At 46.3% G+C, this 22,007-nt stretch overlaps 2 protein-coding genes across 3 annotated transcripts in view; both read right to left on the reverse strand.

The window, feature by feature from the left end:
- LOC142579090 (beta-galactosidase-like) overlaps positions 1–9,421 on the reverse strand; it is a 53,336-nt gene extending 43,915 nt beyond the window's left edge. For both annotated transcript variants that reach the window (XM_075688954.1, XM_075688953.1), the window contains exons 1-2: positions 9,339–9,421; positions 8,721–8,938 (exon numbers count right to left, since the gene is read on the reverse strand). In XM_075688954.1, coding sequence (XP_075545069.1) covers positions 8,721–8,909 — 189 coding nt within the window. In that variant the 5' untranslated portion in view covers positions 8,910–8,938; positions 9,339–9,421. The remainder of the gene's footprint in view (positions 1–8,720; positions 8,939–9,338) is intronic.
- A 7,177-nt stretch (positions 9,422–16,598) lies between these two features.
- On the reverse strand, positions 16,599–21,607 carry LOC142579091 (influenza virus NS1A-binding protein homolog). Its single transcript, XM_075688955.1, has 2 exons — positions 21,412–21,607; positions 16,599–16,775 (listed from the first exon to the last, which is right to left on the reverse strand). The coding sequence occupies exons 1-2, from the start codon at positions 21,596–21,598 to the stop codon at positions 16,738–16,740; spliced, it is 225 nt and encodes a 74-aa protein (XP_075545070.1). The 5' UTR covers positions 21,599–21,607; the 3' UTR covers positions 16,599–16,737.
- Between the last annotated feature and the right edge of the window lie 400 nt (positions 21,608–22,007).

Consider the following 22,007-nt stretch of genomic DNA (forward strand, 5'->3'; position numbering starts at 1 on the left):
ATCAAATCTATCCGATCCCTAACATCGAGGAGCGCCTTGAGAAAGTTAGTAGCGCTCAGTTTATTTCCACCCTAGATCTTGTCAGGGGTTATTGGCAGGTTCCACTTACAAAAGAGGCTAGTAGGTATGCGGCGTTCATTTCACCAATGGGAACATTCCGTCCTAAAGTGTTGAGTTTTGGTTTGAAGAACGCGCCATACTGTTTTTCAGGCCTCATGGATAAAGTGTTGCGGGGACAGCAAGAATTCGCTTTACCGTATCTAGACGACGTAGCGATATTCTCCGCATCCTGGTCTGAGCATATGACACACTTGCGGGCAGTGCTAACCCGCCTGCGCGAAGCAGGCTTGACAGTCAAGGCTCCTAAGTGCCAGTTAGCACAGGCCGAGGTTGTCTACCTCGGTCACGTGATTGGTCAGGGTCGTCGCCGCCCCTCTGAAATAAAAGTGGCCGCTGTGCGAGACTTTCCGCAACCGCGCACCAAGACCGATATTCGGTCGTTCTTAGGTGTCGCCGGCTACTATCAGAGGTACATCCCTAGGTACTCTGATATCGCGGCTCCCCTGACGGATGCTCTAAGAAAGTCAGAGCCTCAAACAGTCGTCTGGGACGAGACCAAGGAAAGAGCTTTTAGCGCCCTAAAGAGTGCCCTAACAAGCCAGCCTGTGCTACGATCGCCAGACTATACAAAAGGGTTCATTGTTCAGTGCGATGCTAGTGAGCGAGGCATGGGCGTTGTACTGTGCCAACGGGAAAAGGGAGAAGTAGAACACCCCGTCCTGTATGCTAGTCGTAAGCTGACCAGTCGTGAGCAGGCGTATAGCGCCACCGAGAAAGAGTGTGCGTGTCTCGTGTGGGCCGTTCAGAAATTGTCATGCTATCTAGCCGGCTCGAGGTTTATCATTGAGACGGATCACTGCCCTCTCCAATGGCTGCAGACCATCTCTCCCAAAAATGGCCGCCTCCTGCGCTGGAGCCTCGCTTTACAACAATATTCCTTTGAGGTGCGTTACAAAAAGGGGAGTCTCAACGGTAACGCCGATGGCTTAAGTCGAAGCCCCTAACGTAGGAATCAGCCTCAAAATTGTTTGTTACTGATGTTTTTCTTCCTGAGGCAGGATTTTTTTTAACATATTGCTTTTGTTTAGTGTTTCAAAGTGATGATATGCTTTCTAGTGCAATTTTTCAATTTGTGGACGCGTTCTGAGTGATGCTAGACTACTGTAAGGAACTAGGCAGTGGTATAAAAAGGGGAAAGAGCCTGGCAGGGCTTAGTGAGGGTTGTGCCGTGCTTGCTGACTGAGCGGTTGAGTTTTCAGCGTAGTTCTAACGCTTGCCGGGAACGAGAACAAAAATGTGAACTCTCCCGAAGTCACTTTGCAGTGTCCCGTGCGAACCTGAACGAGAGAACGAGGCCTTCTCTGTGCGCTGCGCTCAAGAAACGTCAAGGGACGCCCGACTTCGGTTATGAGCATCATCGAGCGACATCCCTCCGGACAGCGGATGCAGTCCCCTGTCCATCGGGATCTCCTTCCCCCGGCGGGGCGGTCTGTTGCGTTTCGCCTGCGACACGTGGTTTTGCCGGCGCGTCTGCGGCGGGGCGGCAGACATTTTGGCCCGATCGTCGTCGCCGCAACACTCATCGCCAGGTGTTTCCAGGCGCGTCTGCGGCGATGCGACCGCCTAGGGATCCTCCTCGCATTCCAGTCATTGTGCCCGAAACAGGCGATGCCAAAGCAGGGATCTCATTCCAGTTATTGGGCCCGAAACAGGCGATGCCAAAGCAGGGATCTCGTTCCAGTCATTGTGCCCGAAACAGGCGATGCCAAAGCAGGGATCTCATTCCAGTTATTGGGCCCGAAACAGGCGATGCCAAAGCAGGGATCTCGTTCCAGTCATTGTGTCCGACCGGCAGCGCCACGACAGGGTGCTACGAGATCGTGCGCAGCGCCACGACCAGGTGCTACGAGATCGTGCGCAGCGCCACGACCAGGTGCTACGAGATCGTGCGCAGCGCCACGACCGGGTGCTACGAGATCGTGCGCAGCGCCACGACAGGGTGCTACGAGATCGTGCGCAGCGCTACGACAGTGTGCGTCACCATTAGCCCATTGTACATTCACGTGCTCGTCTTTTGAGGGGTTCCTTCTTGCCCTCAACTGCGAGAGTATAAAAACAGCTGCCCCCGGACGCCAAAAGGGGGGGCTCCGATTTCTTCTGTTGAGTGAAGTGCTCTCCCGTCTCTCTACTACGGTCAAACCTGACCGCCAACTCTTTGCGATGTTAAAATAAACAAGTTGTTTCGTTGTTACCAGTCGACTCATGCTTTGCCGGGACCTTCGGATGCTTCCAGTTGTACCCCAGGCCGCCAGGCCAACGCTACCCTTGGGGCTTGCGACCCAGGTACAACCACGGGCGTCAGCGCCGAGTTCCCAACAGATCGTACCAGCAGTCCGATCCAAACACAGGGTTCTACTAGGACACATAAATACTCAAGAAAGTGGATGGGAAAACGGCGCCGCGGTAGCTCAATTGGTAGAGCATCGCACGCGAAATGCGAAGGTTGTGGGTTCGGTTCCCACCTGCGGCAAGTTGTTTTTTCATCCACTTTAATCTTCATTAATTTATCGTATCTTTATTTCATTTATTAAGCACAAGTAATTTCCCCTATGTTGTCCTTGGTAGCAGTGTTTGTTGGCTTCTTATGATATGACTAATAAAAATCGGGCCCCTCGGTTAACCCCCTTTCTTCTCGTTTATATATATATATATATATATATATATATATATATATATATATATATATATATATATATATATAGCCGGTGACCGGCTTGCTACACCTCACATGTACTTCCGTTTTGACACTCCTAATGCCGACGCTTTAAAAACCGTTTCAGAAATGAAAGAATACGCTTCATCGATTTCCCCGGCTCTGAACTCCTGTTAGCGCGAGCGCAGCAGACGCTCTCAGCAGACACCGCTATTGTGGCGCGCAAAACCAGGCCTAAATTACTAAGCGCAAAAGTTAAAGATTATGGGGTTTTACGTGCCAAATCCACTTTATGATTATGAGGCGCGTCGCAGTGGAGGACTCGGGAAATTTCGACCACTTGGGGTTCTTTAACATGCACACAAATCTAAGTACACGGGTGTTTTCGCAATTCGCCCTCATCGAAATGCGGCCGCCGTGACCGTGATTCGATCCTGCGACCTCATGCTCAGCAGCCCTACACCATAGCCACTGAGCAACCACGGCGGGTAAGCAAGAAAGTACTGCGATGGCGCAGTGTGGGCCCGTCAGATTGCGAAGATTTGCTTCAGGGGCGTGAGTTCGAATCTTAACAATGGTGAACATTATACTTGTTCTTGGGCTACTCGCCGTGGTATCCTACTGGCGTTGCGCTGTGTTGAGTTCGAGGTCGTGCGTTCGATCGCGGCCGCAATTTTGTGGGGGCGAAATGCAAAAAAGGCATGTGTGCGTTTAACGTTGGTGCACCCTGGTGTAGTTTGAAGTTTGAAGTTTATTACAATTTTGACAATACAAGATTGTCATGGCGCCGGAGCAAAAGGCGTGACTATACACGCCTGACTAGGCCCCTGGCGCCACGAGCACAGCAGACAACAGTGCAAAAAATAAATACATATATACACATAATACACACATATACATACTTATATATACGAATGTTACAATTATACATACAAGAAATCATCGCAACACAATCAGTGTAAATAATGAAAATGAAGAAATAAAGTGCGTACAGAAAGATACAGGAAGGCCAAAAGGCCACATGGGAACAAAAAGTCTTGCAACGCATGAAATTGCATATCAGTCGAAAAAAAAACAGGAAATAAATTACAAAAAACAGGTGTCATTTGTTGGAAAAATACAGTTTTGATTTCTTTCTGAACATTGAAATGGTTGAGGAATCTTGCATGATATCAAATAAAGCATGCTCATAATTAAGTAAATTAGGAATCTGCCACTGTAAAAGCTGATTGCCGTAGTTTGTTCTAGTTTTTACCTTAATAAGAACCCCAGTTGGCAAGAATTAATCAGGTGAAGCGTGAACTTCGGATTCCTTTCATATCTATAAAATAGGCACGGATTGCTTCATATGCTTCTGTCTACATATATTCAAGGGAGTTTCGTTTTTCTTTAAATTTCTTTTCTTTGCCGCGATGCACCTGTTCGCAAGCACATTATTTTTCTAGCATTTTCTGCTCTTCTAACCGACTGTAATCAATTAGGTTTGAGCTTAGGGCACGTGGTGTCCTATCTTGTATTCTTTGTATCTGTTTTATCTGCGCTACATTGGCTTCACCTATAGCGATGGTGGTGGATAAAGCTTTTTTTTTTCTTCACCAGATGGCGAGAGTGCAGCCGACGATGAGAAGGTGGTCTGACGATGACTGCTCTCTCAGTCGGCGTAAAATACCCACCGGCGACTGACAGAGGTCGCGCGACCAGGTTGGTCATATTAGCGTATACCAATTTCGTGAAGTCGCTCACCGACCGATCCTTCCCTACCACAAGCGGAGTCGCAAAACTGCTGAATCAATAAGCAGCGCAGGGGGGCAGGACATTGGAATACGCTGATGGTTATCATACATGACCATGCATGGTTGTGCGAGCAGAGCCGAACGGCAGCAATCGCGAGACATTTCGGCGCGGCGACCGTCAGGTCGTGCTCGCAGTTGCGAACATCGGTCGCCGTGAATAGCTCCTCGGTCGCCAGTCACATATGTGCAGGGTTCTCTTCCCTACTCTCCGTCTCTCTGTAAGCCTCTCTCCCCGTAATTTACTCCCCTACTCCCATTCCCATTGCTGGCCGCGTTTAAGGTGCGAGCCGTCTGCGTTAGGCAGTTGCAGTGCGGTTAGCAGTAACATTTCCTTTTCTTCCCTTTCTTTGTATTTACTTAGCATTTATATAGTTTCTCAATAAACAACCTATTACTACCACTGTATAAGTCGCTGGTACAAAAGCCACCTAAAGCCCGTTTCACACTGTGATTCTGCGATGCGAAGTGCTCCGAACAAGCGGCGTCATGCGACTGCCATGAGTTCTTAGTTTCAGAATTATCGGTATTGCGTGCCGTCGTAACGTCCGACACTCTGCCAACAGCGTGTTCGCGCTGCCGCTGACACGTCAGCACGAGCGGCACGCTCCGTTGCGGAGCTTCCACCGGTCAGACCCAGTGCCGCTGCGAAAATTTGCCAAGTACGAATGTCGCCGCAGCTGCGGCGCAAAACCGCTATCTGCGGCCGCTGGCTGGAATCGCAGACAACTCGCAGCATGTGAAACATGGTTTGCGGAAATCACCGAATAGGCGCACGCAGAAAAACAGTTTTAACATTCTAACTGCTCAGGCTACGAAAAGCAGCTTTAGAAAACACGGACAGAAGTGGAACGAAAAGAACAACACAAGCTTACTCGACTTTCTATGGTTCTAAATTTTTATGTGCTGTCACAGAAAAAAAAAGAAAGAAAAAAAGTCGCAGTTTCGCCCGCAAGGCGAAGCATCGATTGCAATAGCAAATTAGTAGTGTTACGTTTCGCCTACGACGCGCGGTATAGCCGGCGCGGATGCAACGGACGCCGGAGCTTCGTTCAAAGCGCGGACATTTTGGCCCGTTCAGCGCGGCCGCAACGCCTCCTGCCATGCGCGCCCGGGCATGTTTCAATGGCACGTGTCTTCGTGTGTGCGTGTGTGTGTGTGTGCATGTTGGTGCCCACGCTTGTCAAAGCGCGGCAGCCGGGGAGAGGAGCTTCCCAAACGTGAAGCGAGGAGGTCTGACCGGCGCCGGCCGGGCGGATGCGTCACCTTCTAGTCTCAACGTGCCCGAGCGGCGCCGTCACGTGCGCCTCTATCGAGGCGTTCCTTCTTGCCTTCAACTCTGAGAGTATAAGAGCAGCTGCCCCCGGACGCCAAGGGAGGCTCCGATTTCTTCCGTCGAGTAACGTGCTCTCCCGTCTCTCCACTTCGGTCGACCTGACCGGCCGCTCTTTTGCGATGCTAGAATAAACAAGTTGTTCTGTTAGCAGTCGATTCATCCTTTGCCAGCACCTTCGGATGCTTCCAGTTGTGCCCCAGGCCGCCAGGCCAACGCTACCCTTGGGGTTTGCGACCCATTTGCAACAGTAGACAGCTATACGAAATAAAGATAGTAGTTTTATCGACAGCCTAAACTTGTAAGCATTCGCTTACTAACTAAATTAACAAGCATGGTACCACGCGCGCACAGGTAAACATGAGCATATATCACTTGATGACCGCGGAAGCTCGCTGTCAAAACAGTGGAGCGAGGACGCGTGGCTGCAGCAGCGAGCGAATTGACCTTCGTGTTGCCTCTCGTTTCAACGCAAACTAAGCGTCGAAGGCACAGCGCATACGAAGCGAGCACTCGGTGCACTTTGTCTACATCGCAGATCACATTGAAGAAGACGCCCACGCGACCACCCGCTTTGTCCACATCGCAGATCACTTTCAAGGTGCGGCTTCGCCGTACGCAGTAGCCATGCACGGAATAGAACGCCCCCACCCCACCATCTTTAGTGATGACGATGCACGTGGTTTTTGGATGCAATTAAGAGCCAGGGATGGCTAAAGAGCGCCGAGAACCCCACTCCCGTTCCTCGCCTCCCCCGGTGACTCGCGCGCGGTGGAAGACGGTGCGCTTCCTCCCCGCTTTCCTCCCTTGAACGCGCGAGATTAAGCCGCGATCGTAGGACGACCCTCGCAAGTTTCACTCGCACATCCAGCACACGGCTCGCGGTGACGATGTTATCATGCCTGGACTTTATACGGAACATCACGGCGACGACAGCGGCGGAAATGCGTCTGGAGTGCCCATATAATTGCCATCGCAATAAAAACCACACGATAAACGAAAACAAAAACAAATGCCTAGCATTTTATATCTGCCACAACCACGACAGGATCACGAGGCACGCCGTAGTATATGGACTCCGAATTAATTTTGACCACCTGGGATCCTTCAAGGTGCACCTAAATCTAAGTATACGAGGGTTTTTGCATTTGGCCCCCATCGAAAAGCGGCCGCCGCAGTCTGCATCGAACCCGCGACATCGAGCTCAGCAAAGCAATGCCGTGGCCATTAAGTCCGCGGTGGTCACTAGACACGCCAATGTGACAAACAAAAGTAGGTCTATACCGTAGCTAACATGACACATGACTAGGTCCCCGATATCACAAGTGCGCTGCCCAGCCTCGAAGGCCACGCCCATGGGCTTCAAGTTTTCAAAGCTGCCACCCCGGAGCCAGGGCGGTGTGTTTTTGCACTCAGGCTGCGAATATCGGAAGCAATCGAATATAAAAAAATTGCAAAATTCGTTCGTTCCCTCACCCATCTTTATTGTAACTGACACATTTGACCCACCGTATAGTGACGCAGTGGCTTCGACGTTGCGCTGCTGAGCCCGAGGTCATGCGAGAAAATCCCGGCCGCGGCGACCGCATTTCGATGGGGGTGAAATGCAAAAAAACGCCCTTGTGCTGTGAAGTGGGTGCATGTTAAAGAACCCCAGGTTGCAAAAATTAATCCAGAGTCCACCACTACGGCATGGCTCACAATAAAATCGGGGTTTTGGGATGTAAAACCCGAAAATTTGATTCTTTATCCGTCTATGTCCGGCATCGTTGCAGGGCTCAGTAGTATCATAAGAATCCAACAAACATTGACACCAAGGACAACATAGGGGAAATTACTTGTGCTTAATAAATGAAAATAAAGAAACGAAGAATTAATGAAAATTAAAGTGGATGAAAAAACAACTTGCCGCAGGTGGGAACCGAACCCACAGCCTTCGCATTTCGCGTGCGATGCTCTACCAATTGAGCTACCGCGGCGCTGTTTTCCCATCCACTTTCTTGGGTATTTATGTGTCCTAGTAGACCCCTGGGAGTGTTAGCCAGCGCCACCACACACAGACCTTGGCGGCGGACGTGGGACGTCCTTTTTTGCCGCGGGCGTCACGAGAACGTGATCTTTTTTTGGTGAAGGCAACTGGTCAATAAACCCACATATGCTACCTGAAAGGACGTCCCACGTCCGCCGCCAAGGTCTGTGTGTGGTGGCGCTGGCTAACACTCCCAGGGTTCTACTAGGACACATAAATACCAAAGAAAGTGGATGGGAAAACAGCGCCGCGGTAGCTCAATTGGTAGAGCATCGCACGCGAAATGCGAAGGCTGTGGGTTCGGTTCCCACCTGCGGCAAGTTGTTTCTTCATCCACTTTAATTTTCATGAATTCTTCGTTTCTTTATTTTCATTTATTAAGCACAAGTAATTTCCCCTATGTTGTCCTTGGTGTCAATGTTTGTTGGCTTCTTATGACATGACTAATAAAATCGGGACCCTCGGTTAACCCCCTTTCTTAGGGCTCAGTAGGAAACTTTACCTTGTACTCTCGTATAAGCAAGTACTCATGAGAAGCCAGAAACCGTTCGCTTCTCATGCAGCACACTGTATTTGGTTACGTTTGTCGCGCAAAAAAGAAATTGTCGGGAGCACATTATTTAGGCGGCTAATGTTTTACGAGAATTGCCAAAAACTAAAGAAAACGAATATTAAAGCACCACGTTTACAACTATATAATTCGGCATTAATTCGGATATTTAGGAAGGAGCTTCTGCGGTGAAGTTTATCGTTAAAGTAAGTTCCATACTCCGTGCGCTGACCGCGCGACCTCACCTGCTTTGATAGGAACCACATTGGCCGCCTTTTGCCCAGAGGCAACGTAAACCCCTTGGGGAGCTTCTGCAGGCTGAGCCAGAGAAGGCAAAGTCCAACCGAGGACAAGAGAAGCCATTTGACGACTCCAGCTACTCGGCGCGAGATCGTGGGATGCCTCTTGATCCTCATCCGGTCGATGCGTTCCATACAATGGCTGCGTCACCAGCTGCAGAAAGCTGAGCACGAGCAACAAGCAACAATTAACAGGTACTTAAGCAATAACCTCAAGTCCGACTCTGAATTTTTAGTTTACACATAGCTGTTGTTTCAGGTAAGACTACCAAGTGACGAACCCTTTCTGGTCCCACTTTCGTTTCCGAAACAACAAAGCTACATTGTGCCCAACTGAACGAGGAGAAAACGAATGAAATACCCAAATAGTTTTTCATGATGTGCGAGAACCGCATGCGATAAGTCCGGTGGGCAACGCGGTTCCCTGTTGTTTTCTGGGGAACACAAGAACGACATCAATTGAGTTTCGCTTTATCGCAGCAGCTTGCTGTCGAAGAGAAGACGCGAAATTTAAGACTGCTCGCGTACAATAGTATCGCACTTCGGAAGGAAAACGTCGCTTACTTGCACAAGCCACTTGTTTGTTTTGAACCTCTGCCGTCTTTCTCGTCGTCTTCTTGCAAGGCGACGCAGGTGGCACGCGCGCGTTTCGATGGCAAGCTATATAGATGATGATAGTGGTGAGGATGTCAGAAATTTTGGTACATAATCACTGTGCCAGTAACGTTTATATATATGCATATATATACATATATATATATATATATCGATGCGTTCCATACAAATCAGGTCGATGCGGTTGTAAAGGAGTTTTGTTATCGCTCTCTTGTCCAACCTCCAAATCATCCTGTACGTTTCCCTGACTTCACTCGTGCGGACGACAATTCCATTACTGGTCTCTTAGCTGATCATTCCGATAAATGTTGCTCTGTGTCATACATACACGATATATATCGTGTTGTTAATTACTTTGAGGACCTTGTCAAGTAATGTTTCCAATGATATGTGCGCGTTGAAACTAAGAAAAGTAATACTAACCTTCCTTGGATGACTCGCGACATCTTACATTTGTCTCGGCCTGTCCGTAGGCTTAGGCATTCTAAACGAACCAACGATCCCATAGCCCTGGACAAGTTTCACAAGGCAAGAAAATGAACCTAATTTTAAACAGCAAGCTTCCAAGGATTTCTTTTTTGCAGTTCAGCTGCCTGATCTGTTGAGCACTAACCCTTGTAAATTTCGGCCTTCTATTTTACCTCACGATGCTTCACCAACTTCATTTAATATTGACAACGACGTCATCAGTGATCCATCAGTAATATCGAATGCCTTCAACAAGTATTTTCAGTCCATATTTGTACCCGATAACAACCTCATTCCTTCTCTCCCCAATATAGTTTGTTCTGAAGCAATGAGTGACACTGACATAAACAATGAAAGCATGTTTAACGTCGTACTGAACTTGTAGACCAAGAAATGCACCGGTACAGAAGGGATACACACTGCATTTTTGGTTCGCTATTCCTTGTGATCGTCAAGATATCTGATGGTCATATTGACGCGTGTACTTGTTTATCTTTCACCCGCCGTGGTTGCTCAGTGGCTATGGTGTTGGGCTGCTGAGCACGAGGTCGCGGGATCGAATCCCGGCAACGGCGGCCGCATTTCTATGGGGGCGAAATGCGAAAACACCCGTGTACGTAGGTTTAGGTGCACGTTAAAGAACCCCAGGTAGTCAAAACTTCCGGAGTCCTCCACTACGGCGTGCCCCATAATCAGAAAGTGGTTTAGGCACGTAAAACCCCATAATTTAATTTTTTTGTTTATCTTTATCGGGCGACCACGTTTCACCACCTAACAAATGCTATCGCGCAGCGCAGGACGCGCCTGCATGTATCGGAAGTTTCTGGAATGTTATCGCTGGTTCCATCCGATGTATGTCACCGAACCTTGTGTAATCTGATTGCAGGTATGCGTAACTTGAATAGAGTAGAACTTTGTGGAAGACACGCGGTTCCCAGCGATTACTCTGGAATATTCCACGATTGATGTATAAAAGCCGACGCGCTTGACCCGCTGATCAGATTTGCGACGATTGCCGACTGTGTTCGCTGTTTTCGTTGAGCATTGGGCGTAGCCTGTTTTTTTCTGGGTACAAGTTGACCCAATAAAGTTAGCTTCGCCATTCACAGTTTTGTTACTGTGTCCTCAGCCGTCACTACCACGTGACAATATTCAGCAAATCTTTATCATCTGCCGCTGTTCCTTCCTCATGGAAGTCAGCTAAAGCGCTTCCTCTTTATAAATCCAGTAATAAGCACTCTTTCTCGAACTACAGACCGATTTTAATAACATCATTGTCATGCAAAATCTTAGAACATATCATTCATAAACACATAGTGCTTTTCCTAGAATCAGGTAATCTGGGGCCCTATAACGTAAAACTATTCCAATATGTTTCTATAGTTTTACGTTATAGCGCCACTGCTATCTAACATACATCATGGGTTTAGGCGTGGTTTTAGTACGACAACGCAATTAGTTGAGTTTACGCTTGACATTTTCTTTAACCTTGACGTTGGCAACCAGGCTGACACTATATTCATATGCTCCTCTAAAGCATTTGACACAGTATTACATTCTAAACTCCTTGCTAAACTTAACGCAGTACTAAATAATCCTCAATTACTTAACTGCCCTTCAAGCTTTCCTTCTGTTCGCTCCCAGTTTCTCGCTTACAGCTCGACCGACTCTGCTGCTATTGATGCGACATCTTTAGTGCGTCAAGGCTCCATTCTTGGGGCGCTGCTTTTTTAATCCACACAAATGATTTGCATGTTAACATCTCTTCTACCATTCAACTTTATGCTGATGATTGTGTTTTACATGAAGTGATTAACTGTTCTAATCATCATTTCTGCCTCCAAGAGTCGTGCAACACCTGGCAAATGAACATTAACTTCGACAAAACCATCCTTATGCCGTTCTGTTAAATATAGTCTCCTTCTCTTCTTCATTTCTCCTTCAATAACCGCGCTGTGCGTAGGGTATGTAAGTATCTCGGTGGCATATTTACTCATAACGTGTCATGGTCTAATCACATTGTTTATATTTATAACACCACACTAAAAATTCGTTTACCTGCGTCGTACACTATCCAACTCTCCAAAAGATATTAAGCTAATATTATATAAATTGATAATCCGTCCTCTTGTTGACTACGAAACAGTCGTTTGGAACCCTTATAAGCAGTGCGAGATTAGCAGGCTAGAAGCCATTCAGAATAAAACTGTAAGATCTATATATCACCGTTGTTGCCATGACTTTTCGCCCTATTCCGCGCTTCGTTCCCTGAATTCAACTGCACTCTATGCATTTCGCCGCATAGCATCATTAGATTTCTTGCACATCATCGTCAATTCTTCTGTTAGACTGTCAAAAACAACTATACTAACCTCGCGCCAGAGTCATCGACGAGATGACATCACAACTTAAACTTGATGCCCGATTTTGCCTGCACTAACATGTTTACTTTCAGGTTTCTTCCTCGTTCCATAGCAGACTGAAATTGCTTACATGGGTCTCTTCGCTCATGCCCATCTCGAAGTGTTGTACCTTCCAGCCAAGATGTATGGTGTTAGCACATCAACCTCATTGTTGTACCGTATTTTGCTGTGCCTAATTTATCTCTGTTAAACCACTCCTGTTACAGCGCTTATTGCGCTGCACTATGCGCAAACAATCTGACGTAATAGTTCTGCGGAAACCCTCAAGGTGAAGAGAAGTAATTAGTTAATTCGTAGATTAATAATGAAATTGTGAAAATGTATGTGGAGCGTAATGAAATTACGCTCCGCATACATACGAAGAAGAAAATTAAATTGGGAGGTTTTACGTGAGCAAACGGTGCTATGATTATGAGCCACGCCATAGTGGAAGAGTATATATAGATTAATTTTGACGAGCTGGGATTCTTTAGCGTGCACCTAAATATAGTGCAGATGAATCGCAAGAAGCAGCGAAGGACAGGCGGTACAAGCGCCTGTTCCAGTTTTTTGCGGTTATTGTCATACCAACAAGGCCCAATTTTTATCCTTATTAACCTAAATATGGGCACACAAACGCTTTTGAATTACGCCCCCATCTAAATCTGCCCGATTCTTGATCAATCCCCCGTTATTATATCGCCAATGACGTTAAGGTCATTATAATCACCAACATCATCATGCTGCTGCAGTAACCAGAATTAAACCCGTGATCTCGAGCTTATTAGCGCAAACAGAATCGAGTGCATAATATGCATAATATTTTTTAATAGCATATGACCAACTGTCTAGCATGCGCGATCTGTGCTGTGCGACGTGTGTTATGTTGCATTGAATCGCAGCCGCTGAAAAGTTGCTGTGGCTACTTTTGTGAAGGAAGCACGACACCTGTAGAAATGCTACAAAATTGTTAAAGTACGTTTATCTACGGGAATGATTAAGATAGAAATCAATGCAAAACAAAGCCCAATTACATCTAAACATTCGGCCAGGTCCTCAAACATCAGTAAAATGTATGACCGGTGCTCAAGGAAGATACCTCATGAGGTGTGCTTAACGGTCAGCGTTTAATGTACACAAAAGGCTGCGGGTTTCCGCAGAACTATTACGTCAGACTCTTGTCTTTGCTTCGAGTTGCAGACAAATTCAACTTCGCCCTGCAATCTGCTAGCCGCCAGGTTAGCTCAGATGGTAGAGCGGCTGCCCCGGTATGGCGATGGTCGCGGGTTCGAGTCCCCGACCAGGGCAAATTTTTCTTCAACTGCGAAGTTTTCTTTTCGAGCAACCCGTATGGGCTTCCTTTGTAGCAATTGCTACGATTAGGTGGATTTCTCAGTTTCCCTTAATTGATATGTGCAAATAAATAAATAATGTAGGGTACATATTTCAATATACAAATTCTAACTAGCTAGTTCGCAAGGTGTAACCATTTGAAAAGAATTCTCTGACTTGCACCAATGTCAAGATGTTCAAAGCGTCCGATGAGATGCATTGGCGTTCCAATTACTTCTGTGCTCGAGTGCATAAGCAGCGGTTTCATAAAAAAAAAAGTAACTGGAACGCCAATACGTTTCCTCGGACACATTAAAATTATTATCTGGAAACTGGTGCAGTCCGCGGAATTCGTATAGTCCTGTATATATATATATATATATATATATATATATATATATATATATATATATACATAAATTTCAAAGAAAAGTTCTGTAGGTCCGGCGCATACGTAGTTGAATAAACGAAGGAGCACACTTACGAAAATTGCATTTTTAATGTTGTAACGTTTCGGCCGTAGCACGGCCGAATCGTTACAACATAAAACGCAATTTTCTTAAGTGTGCACCTTCGTTTATTCAACTATATTAAAAAATTAAATTATGGGGTTTTACGTGCCAAAACCACTTTCTGATTATGAGGCACGCCGTAGTGGAAGACTCCGGAAATTTCGACCACCTGGGGTTCTTTAACGTGCACCTAAATCTAAGTACACGGGTGTTTTCGCATTCAACTGTGTGTGTGTATATATATATATATATATATAAAATAGAAGCACACTTCTTTTGGGGGGTACGCACCGTTGTGACACAGGGGCTAGAGGTTTTTTAACTATTTACGTATGTAATAACACTTAGTTGCGGAAGCACCTCATATCACCATTATTTCTTGGAAAATAATCATACATCGAATTAGTCATCGCGACATTGCTGCATAGATGTCTCACACTGTGCATCCCCCAGATTAGATGTTGCATGTCGGCCTAGATTGTAAACGGTGTAGCGCACTTAATTGCACGAAGTTACATGTTGCATTACACTGCAAATTGTGGCCTATGCGGTGCATGCACGAAAACATTGCATGAAATTACGCTCCACATAGATTGGAACAAGAAAACTAAAGCGTGAGGCTTTACGTGCCAAAACTGTGATAAGATTATGAACCATGACTTAGTGGAAGACTATATATACATTTTGACCAGCTGAGGTTCTTTAGCGTGCACCTAAACATAGCGCAAGTGGAGCTCAAATAGCAGCGACAGACGGACAGCACAACCGTCTGTTCCTGTTCTTTTGCGCTTATGTCGTGCCAACAAGGCCCAATTTTTACCCTTCTTAACCTGAATATAGGTACACGAACGCTTTTGCATTTCGCACCCATCGAAATCTGCCCGATTCTTGGTCAATTCCCCCTAAGTTAGTAGTCACCAATGACGTTAAGGTCAGTATCAACACTATATCTATCATGTGGCTGTCGCGGCCAGGATTAACCCGCGACTTCGAGATCACCAGCGCAAACAATCAAGTGTACAATATGCATATTTTTATAACAGCCTGTGATCAGCTGTATAGCATATGCGATCTGTGCTGTGCGACTTGTGTTATGGTGTATTGAAGCCTAGTTGAGTTCTTGGTAGGGGCACCTTTCGCGAAGGAAGCACGATAGCTGTAAGAAATGCAACAAAATATCTAAAGTCCATTTGCTTACACGCACGAGTAAGATATCAATCAAAGCAAAAGAAAGCATGATCACATCTAAATATTCGGCCAGGTCCTCGTACATCAGTACGATGTGTGACCGGTCCGACGAAGCTGTTACAATACCACTGGCCAGGCGAGTTCACGATACGGTCACAATGTCATTGTTATCCAGGTGTTCTCATGTTTAGCTACGAACTGGCTAAACGGAGGACGTCTTAACGCAGGTATACGCATCACCGTAACTAGTTGACACCTCGTTGTCGAACGTCTTGAGACGCGTTGTCGATTGTGCACAGACTCGTGTCGTCAGCACTCTTGCCGTTTAATGCCACCGCTTGACTGCCGGCTTCCTAGGAGCCGCCATCGCTTTAGAAGTCGTCGCGGCGCTGTTTCACCATTGCATTTCATAGGGGTGCGGGAGGCTGCGCCACGGTAAGGGATCTCGACCTTACGGGCAATACGCCTTCAGAAGTTCATAAGCTGCACTCATAAAGGCTTATACAATCTCACCACTCATTGTCCATGTTACTCGCTTTATGGCCTGTCCATCAGGGACGGAAATCCGTACAACTGTGCACACTGTGGCTGCTGCGGACCTGCTGTCGATTGTTCAATGGGCTTGGCGAGGCGCTGACGTCGCTCACAAGCCGCCAGATGCTGCTGACTGTCTGCCCTCACGACGCCATCTTTGTTTAGGATGTCATCGTTCTGTAGACCTGCTGTGTTTGTCTCGTAGCTGGAGAGAATACGCCCCCCCAAAGAAAATATTCTAGCTGATCGCACATCCGACTCCATGCTGCTGTGCTTCAGCTTTCCACGAGTTTCGTCATCCTTGCTCTTTTGGCTACGGAGATGACTCGCTTGTGATGAGTCCCTAAACAACGAAAATCTGTACACCTGTCAACCTAAAGCCTACTAAAGCGTCCAAGATGTCACCCCTCTATCTATAAAAGAAGAAAAAAGAGAAGGTCTTTAGGATGGAGTCAGAACTTGTTTAACTATACTGAGTAATGGTTCACGAATGCAAGAAAGCTGCTCCACGTGGACATTCGTGACACGTCAAGATTACTCAGATGTACAAACTTCTATCACCAACTAGGAGCCACGTTGCTCGAGGATTCCTTCTTCCAGGTGAACTTATTTTAGTTCCGTTCGCAGGCAACAGGCTGCGTTCTTCCGCGTCTCAGCATACTTGCGGGTACTGTCGCATAGGAGTCGAGTCCAAGAGTGGTACGCGTAGTGGTAAGAGTAGTAAAAATTAACATCTGGTCTTCTAGGAAAGGAAAGCAAACAGCAATCGTCGATGCCTACTAGCAGAACATTGTATATTCTTAAAATTTGAGCCACAAATCAATTAAATAATTGTTATAACCCGCTATTTTGAGTAAACGCTAGTGTAGTTGTGCTGCGGCGTGCGAGATGTGGTTGCGCCGGTTTGACTTCTCAGGCAACCTGTTGTTTCGCAGATGGCCTCAGAGCTCCTATGGGAAAAAAGAGAAAACGACGGAGAGTGACATGTTAAACCAGTGGGAAAGAGGGCGAAGGCGGGAGATGGAAATTCAACACGATGAGCGCAACGAGAACGAGGTGAAAGCGGCAGCCAACATTTCGACAAGTGGACTTGTCTTCTTCAAGGCGACATATGCTGTCCTCGCCACAGTATATATAGGTAGGGTTCTTCTAATGGGGTGAGGGGGTAAGGCGGGTGGTTGCGGGCAACGAACGAAGAAGGTGTGTTAGTGGCGAGGGTGCAGAATAGAGAATAAAGGAGCGCCGTGCACAAGGCCGGTGAAACGGCCGTCTGTCAATCACATGTGAACGGCCGTGTGTCAGCTGGCGTTTCAACATCGTTCACAAGTGTAACAAACAAACAAACAAACAAACAAACAAACAAACAAACAAACAAACAAACAAACAAACAAACAAACAAACAAACAAACAAACAAACAAACAAACAAACAAACAAACAAACATAAATAAATAAATAAATAAATAAAAGGAAAAAAGAAAAACGAAAGAAAGAAACAAAAAAAGTACTAAGCAACCAAACTAAGTGTTCTTGCCTATAGCTTGAAATTTAGGACAGTTAATAGATAGTGTATTCTAAAGCGCCCTTTGAAACGTTTATGCCTATTGGTTGCAATGTCCTGAGCTTATGGATAATGACTGTATTTTTTTTCTCGTTCAGAACAGAAATTTGACTGCAAGATGTGGAGTTTAAGTTCATCAAAGTAATGACATGGCTGGTTGAAATGCTCGGCGACGGCTTTCGGAGCTCTTTAGCTGTGTCCGCGCGATGTCCATTTAATCTGACTTTCATTGATTGTCCCATTTCACCGACATATTGTTTCTTACAGAAGGAAAATTCAACCTTCTAAACCACACCCGAACATGTACACGTAAAGCTAATTTTGACTGTGTGTGTATAACTATTTGCGGTGATTTTAATCTTAATGTCACTTTGAAGGTGCCTGCAGGTTTTGCATCTGGGGCGACAACGTAATGAAATTCCCCCGTAATGAAAGCATGTACATGCTTTCATTACGGGGGAATGATGTTGGCCGACTTTTGCGCGCCCTAACATGACTTTAATGTTTCTGTTGCGGCTATAAGTAACCCTTGTTACTTGATAATATTGGGTGGTATTATGGTAGGTATGTTTGGGAGTGCATTAGAATATTTTGTTAGAAAGGATGGTGGTCTGTCAGATTCTCTTGTAGGCTGTTTCTTAGATAATTCCGACTGTCTTTCCAATCTTGACGCGACACCATAAGCTCTATCGAGATCAACTTGTGGATAGTTTCTTTCTGCTAGCGTTGTGTTAAGGTAATTGAGGCGGTGTATATGATCGTTGTCTTCGCTGCAGATTCTTCTTATTCGTTTGAATTGTCGGACAAAAATTCCTTGCTTGCTGTATCGCGGGTGGTGACTGTTGTAGTCTAAATATTGCTGGCTATCGGAAGGCTTCTGGTAAAGTGTCTCAGTTTTTGTTTTCAGTTATCCGTTTTCTATGTTGACCGTCGTGTCGAGGAACTTGCTGTGACTCGGACAATGATGAGTAGTTAATTTAATACCCGGGTTAAAACAATTGAAATGGCTAATTAGGTCGGTTAACGCGCTTGTGCCATGTTGCCGTATTATAAGTATGTCATTGTAACGAAGATAGGTGTGGGGTTTCTCGAGTGTAGGATTCCAACAGGTCTGCTTCAAGCTGTCCCATGAAAGTGTTCGCATACGGGGGAGCGAATGATGTTTCCATGCTAGCTCCGAAAATTTGCAGGTAGTGAATAGAATAGAATTCGATACACTTACGCGTGATAACTACCCTCAGGAGCGACAGGTAAACTTCGGGAGCGTGCGCTTGGGGATTGGTTGCGAGGGATTTCGAATCGGCTTCAATTCATTCAATCATGGGTATGTTAGTGTAAAGGGCAGAAACATCGAAAGTGACTAGAGGAGCCCGGCCGGAAAGGATTTGGTTGGCGTTGATGCCATAGATAATTCGAAGGAAGTGCGGGATGTCAGGAACAAAAGATGGTGGTGGGGAAGTTTGACAGGTGGCGATTTAAGAATTTAGATAGTGACTCGGTAGGAGTGTTGTTATTAGACACAATAGGCCGACCTGGGATTTATGCTTGTAGATATTTCTTCGACGGGAACTTTATGTATTTTAGGAAGAAGATAAAAGCGGTCTCCTTCTTTATTCATGGGCATCAGGAAGCGATATTCAGATTGCGCGTTCAGTTCCTTGGAAAGGAGCTCCGCTATTGTGTTTTCACAGTATTGCTGTAGCCTGAACTTGGGTTATAGTCGAGCTTTCTGTAATGGGTGTGGTTGCTCAGTTGTTTGGAGGCCTCATTCTTGTACTTTTCTATAGGCCAGATTACGATGTTGCCGCCTTTGTTTGTTGGTATTATTGCAATATAATTTCTTTCCGCGAATTCTTTAAGGATCTGGTGCTGAGCGGGGAAGAAGTTGTTGCATTCCCGTCAATGCAGCGCTGACTGTAGAATTTCCGTTGAGATCAGGTTTGTGTATAAATCCAGGTCTGTGCACTGTCTGGGCGAGGAAAGCATATGTCGCCATAACTCCAGTTGTCGAAAATTTGGCTCCCACTTTCACCTTGTTCTCGTTTTGCTCATCATGTTAAATCAGTGTCATTTCGAGGCAGCTACAAAACAAGTTCAAGGGGCTTTGTACCGCATTACCTCGTGAAGCTAATCTCAGTTCAAGCCAACAACGAAGATATTTGTGGTTATTGGTTCCACCCTAAAACAATTCCTCAACCGGTATGTCTAGAGTATGTCTGATTGTGCCCGCTTGGGGCACTGGCAATTTCTCGGAGCCCCGAAATGCAACAGCATTACGCGCCGCAGTTTCATAGACTTCCTAAATAACTGCCGCTTTCTGGAAATAGGAAGCAAGCGACAGTAAGAATACCCGAGAATATCCCTTTGTTTTCTGTTCGCTTGGTGCAAATAACAATGCTGTCTTTGAATGCAAATGAAGGACAAGCATATACTTGCGTTTAATTCACGATGTTGTCTTCTCTATGCTCCTTTATTGCAGGGAGTGTTCCGTGCGGTTTGGTTCAGAATATTGTCACAAGATGTTGACGCCATGGCGATGCTCCTCGAGGAGATGTCTTTTGGTGTTTTGGTGAAACGTATTTGTTAGTAGATGTCTTCACTTCACGTTAAAACGATCCACGAATATTACGTTTTACAATATACCCCACACTATTCTCGCTTAGGCTTGACCCTAAGAAGAGTTGCGCTTGTCCTTGTCTGTCTTCCTTGTGTCCGTGGTTTTATTTGCGCTAAGCTACCTCTTCAAATTTGACCCTAAGAACATCGAGGTAAACCCCAGACCACGATTATATCCCCTAAGAGAGCGCGAGTATTCAAAATATCGAAAACAACCAGAATGGTCAATTTATTGACATTCACATAAAAAATTCTACATTCGATACATTCGAATATTCGTTGTTGGTCATCACCTAACTTATGGAATAATTACGGTAATGGCAGCCACCTTAAATCTACAATACCCCTTCATATGCTCTTTATTAATCAGCTTGAAGTCATTTCAGCAAGCAAGCAAGCCGGCAGGCAGCCAGGCAGGCCGGTTGGTTCGACCGACCGACCGACCGACCAACCGACCAACCGACCGACCGGCCCACCAACCAACCAACCAAAACTACAATAAAATTCGTGACGTCTCACTGAATTACTGGTGCTGCTGTTTTTACGTGATATTCAATGAATACAACAAACTTCGTTTTCTTATCTTTACTACACAGTTTCTATCACGCAGCAAGTTATCTATTCGGCCACATACCCTGTGGCTGCAGCCGCATGCCTACTCGGCAAGATAGCATCCGCAAAGTGGGGAGAGGAGGAAAAAACCCAGCCATTTTACGTGCCAACTTTCGTTTCAAGAAAAAGACACTGAAATTACCAGAACGTTCTCGTGACCGATTTATTGTGAACAGATTTCATTATTGCAACATCAACAGTTAATTTGTGGTATGCTGTTGTGTAATTTCAGTATTTTTTTCCCATCTTTTTGAGTTACACATATGGTCGAGGTCAGAGAAACACTCTGTATGAAGCGGCAATATTTCTTGGAACAGAAGTCAAGTGTCCTTTTGTTATCCTCCATGCGACGGGTTATTGCTGATGCAGGGTGCAAGGGAAGCCGCAGAGGCGTAAGCAAGAGAGCGTTTTTGTTGAACCGCGGCCACGTGGGAGAAGTCTGAAGAGGCTCCATCCAATTCTTTCTCGCAATCGCTAGTACTAAGTTAAATCTCCGAACACGACTCACTAGAGTTTCCCATGTCTAAATGTTGACTTAACGTCTAGAAACGACGAAAACACTAGGATTCTGGCTTTGAGAAAGCAGCCGGTGCCGCTGCAGCTGCCATGTATAGAATAACGGGGAAGTTGGACTTGCGCTTCGTTTCCGCCGCAGCTTCTTCCTGGAGAAAAATAGTTTTCAGGGAAGCTGTGTGCCACTTAATAGCGCAGTGTTCACATCGAAATGACGAAACGAGTGTCGCGCGTCCTTGGCATGGAAAGGGTTAGCAAACTAGCGTCGCCGCAGAGAGTGGCGTACCGGTGTGGCCGCCCATGGCGTAGATGTGCTCTCCGAGCACCGCCGACGTCACGTACGCCCGCGGCACGTGCATCGGCGAGTGGTGCTGCCACTCGCCGCGGTCCAGGTCGTAGCTGTCCATGGAGCGGAGGTACGTACGCAGCTTCATGCCGCCAACCACGTAGATGCGCCGCCGAAACACGACCATGCCGTGGTACGCTCTGCACGCGAGTTTCACTCGTATAAGTCGCGAACGCCTCTCCTGCGAGCAGAGCTCGTGTATGTGTGTGATACGTGGTGCGGCATGAAGACGAGCCGCAATAATGTGCCAGACGAGAGGTGGTTCTATCGCGCGTAGGTGCAAGAATGAGCTCCCGCTCTTCGCTGTCGAAATATTCGGCTTTTGAGATGTGACACGGAGTGAAACTGTTTCGGGCGTGTTAAGTACTTCGGAAATGTCCACATGGCTTCGCTCACTCGCTCACTCGCATTTATACGCACAGACAAGCTGAAGGGCGTTGCGTTACGAAGATGCGGCTGTGCTGTCGTTGCACTTTGTGCAGGCTAAAAAAATAAAAGAAGAGGATCGGATTGACAAACTCTACTGGCGGAATCTT

The sequence above is a fragment of the Dermacentor variabilis genome, chromosome 4 (assembly GCF_050947875.1).
Source record: "Dermacentor variabilis isolate Ectoservices chromosome 4, ASM5094787v1, whole genome shotgun sequence".
Lineage (NCBI taxonomy): Eukaryota > Metazoa > Arthropoda > Arachnida > Ixodida > Ixodidae > Dermacentor > Dermacentor variabilis.

Bases quoted from the DNA above. Each gene is read 5' to 3' on its own strand.
- LOC142579091 (XM_075688955.1), bottom strand. From the start codon at position 21,598: ATGGTCGTGTTTCGGCGGCGCATCTACGTGGTTGGCGGCATGAAGCTG. The intron at 16,776-21,411 runs GTACGCCACTCT...TTTTTCCCATAG, and splicing joins CGCCATGGGCGGCCACACCG to GAGCTCTGAGGCCATCTGCG.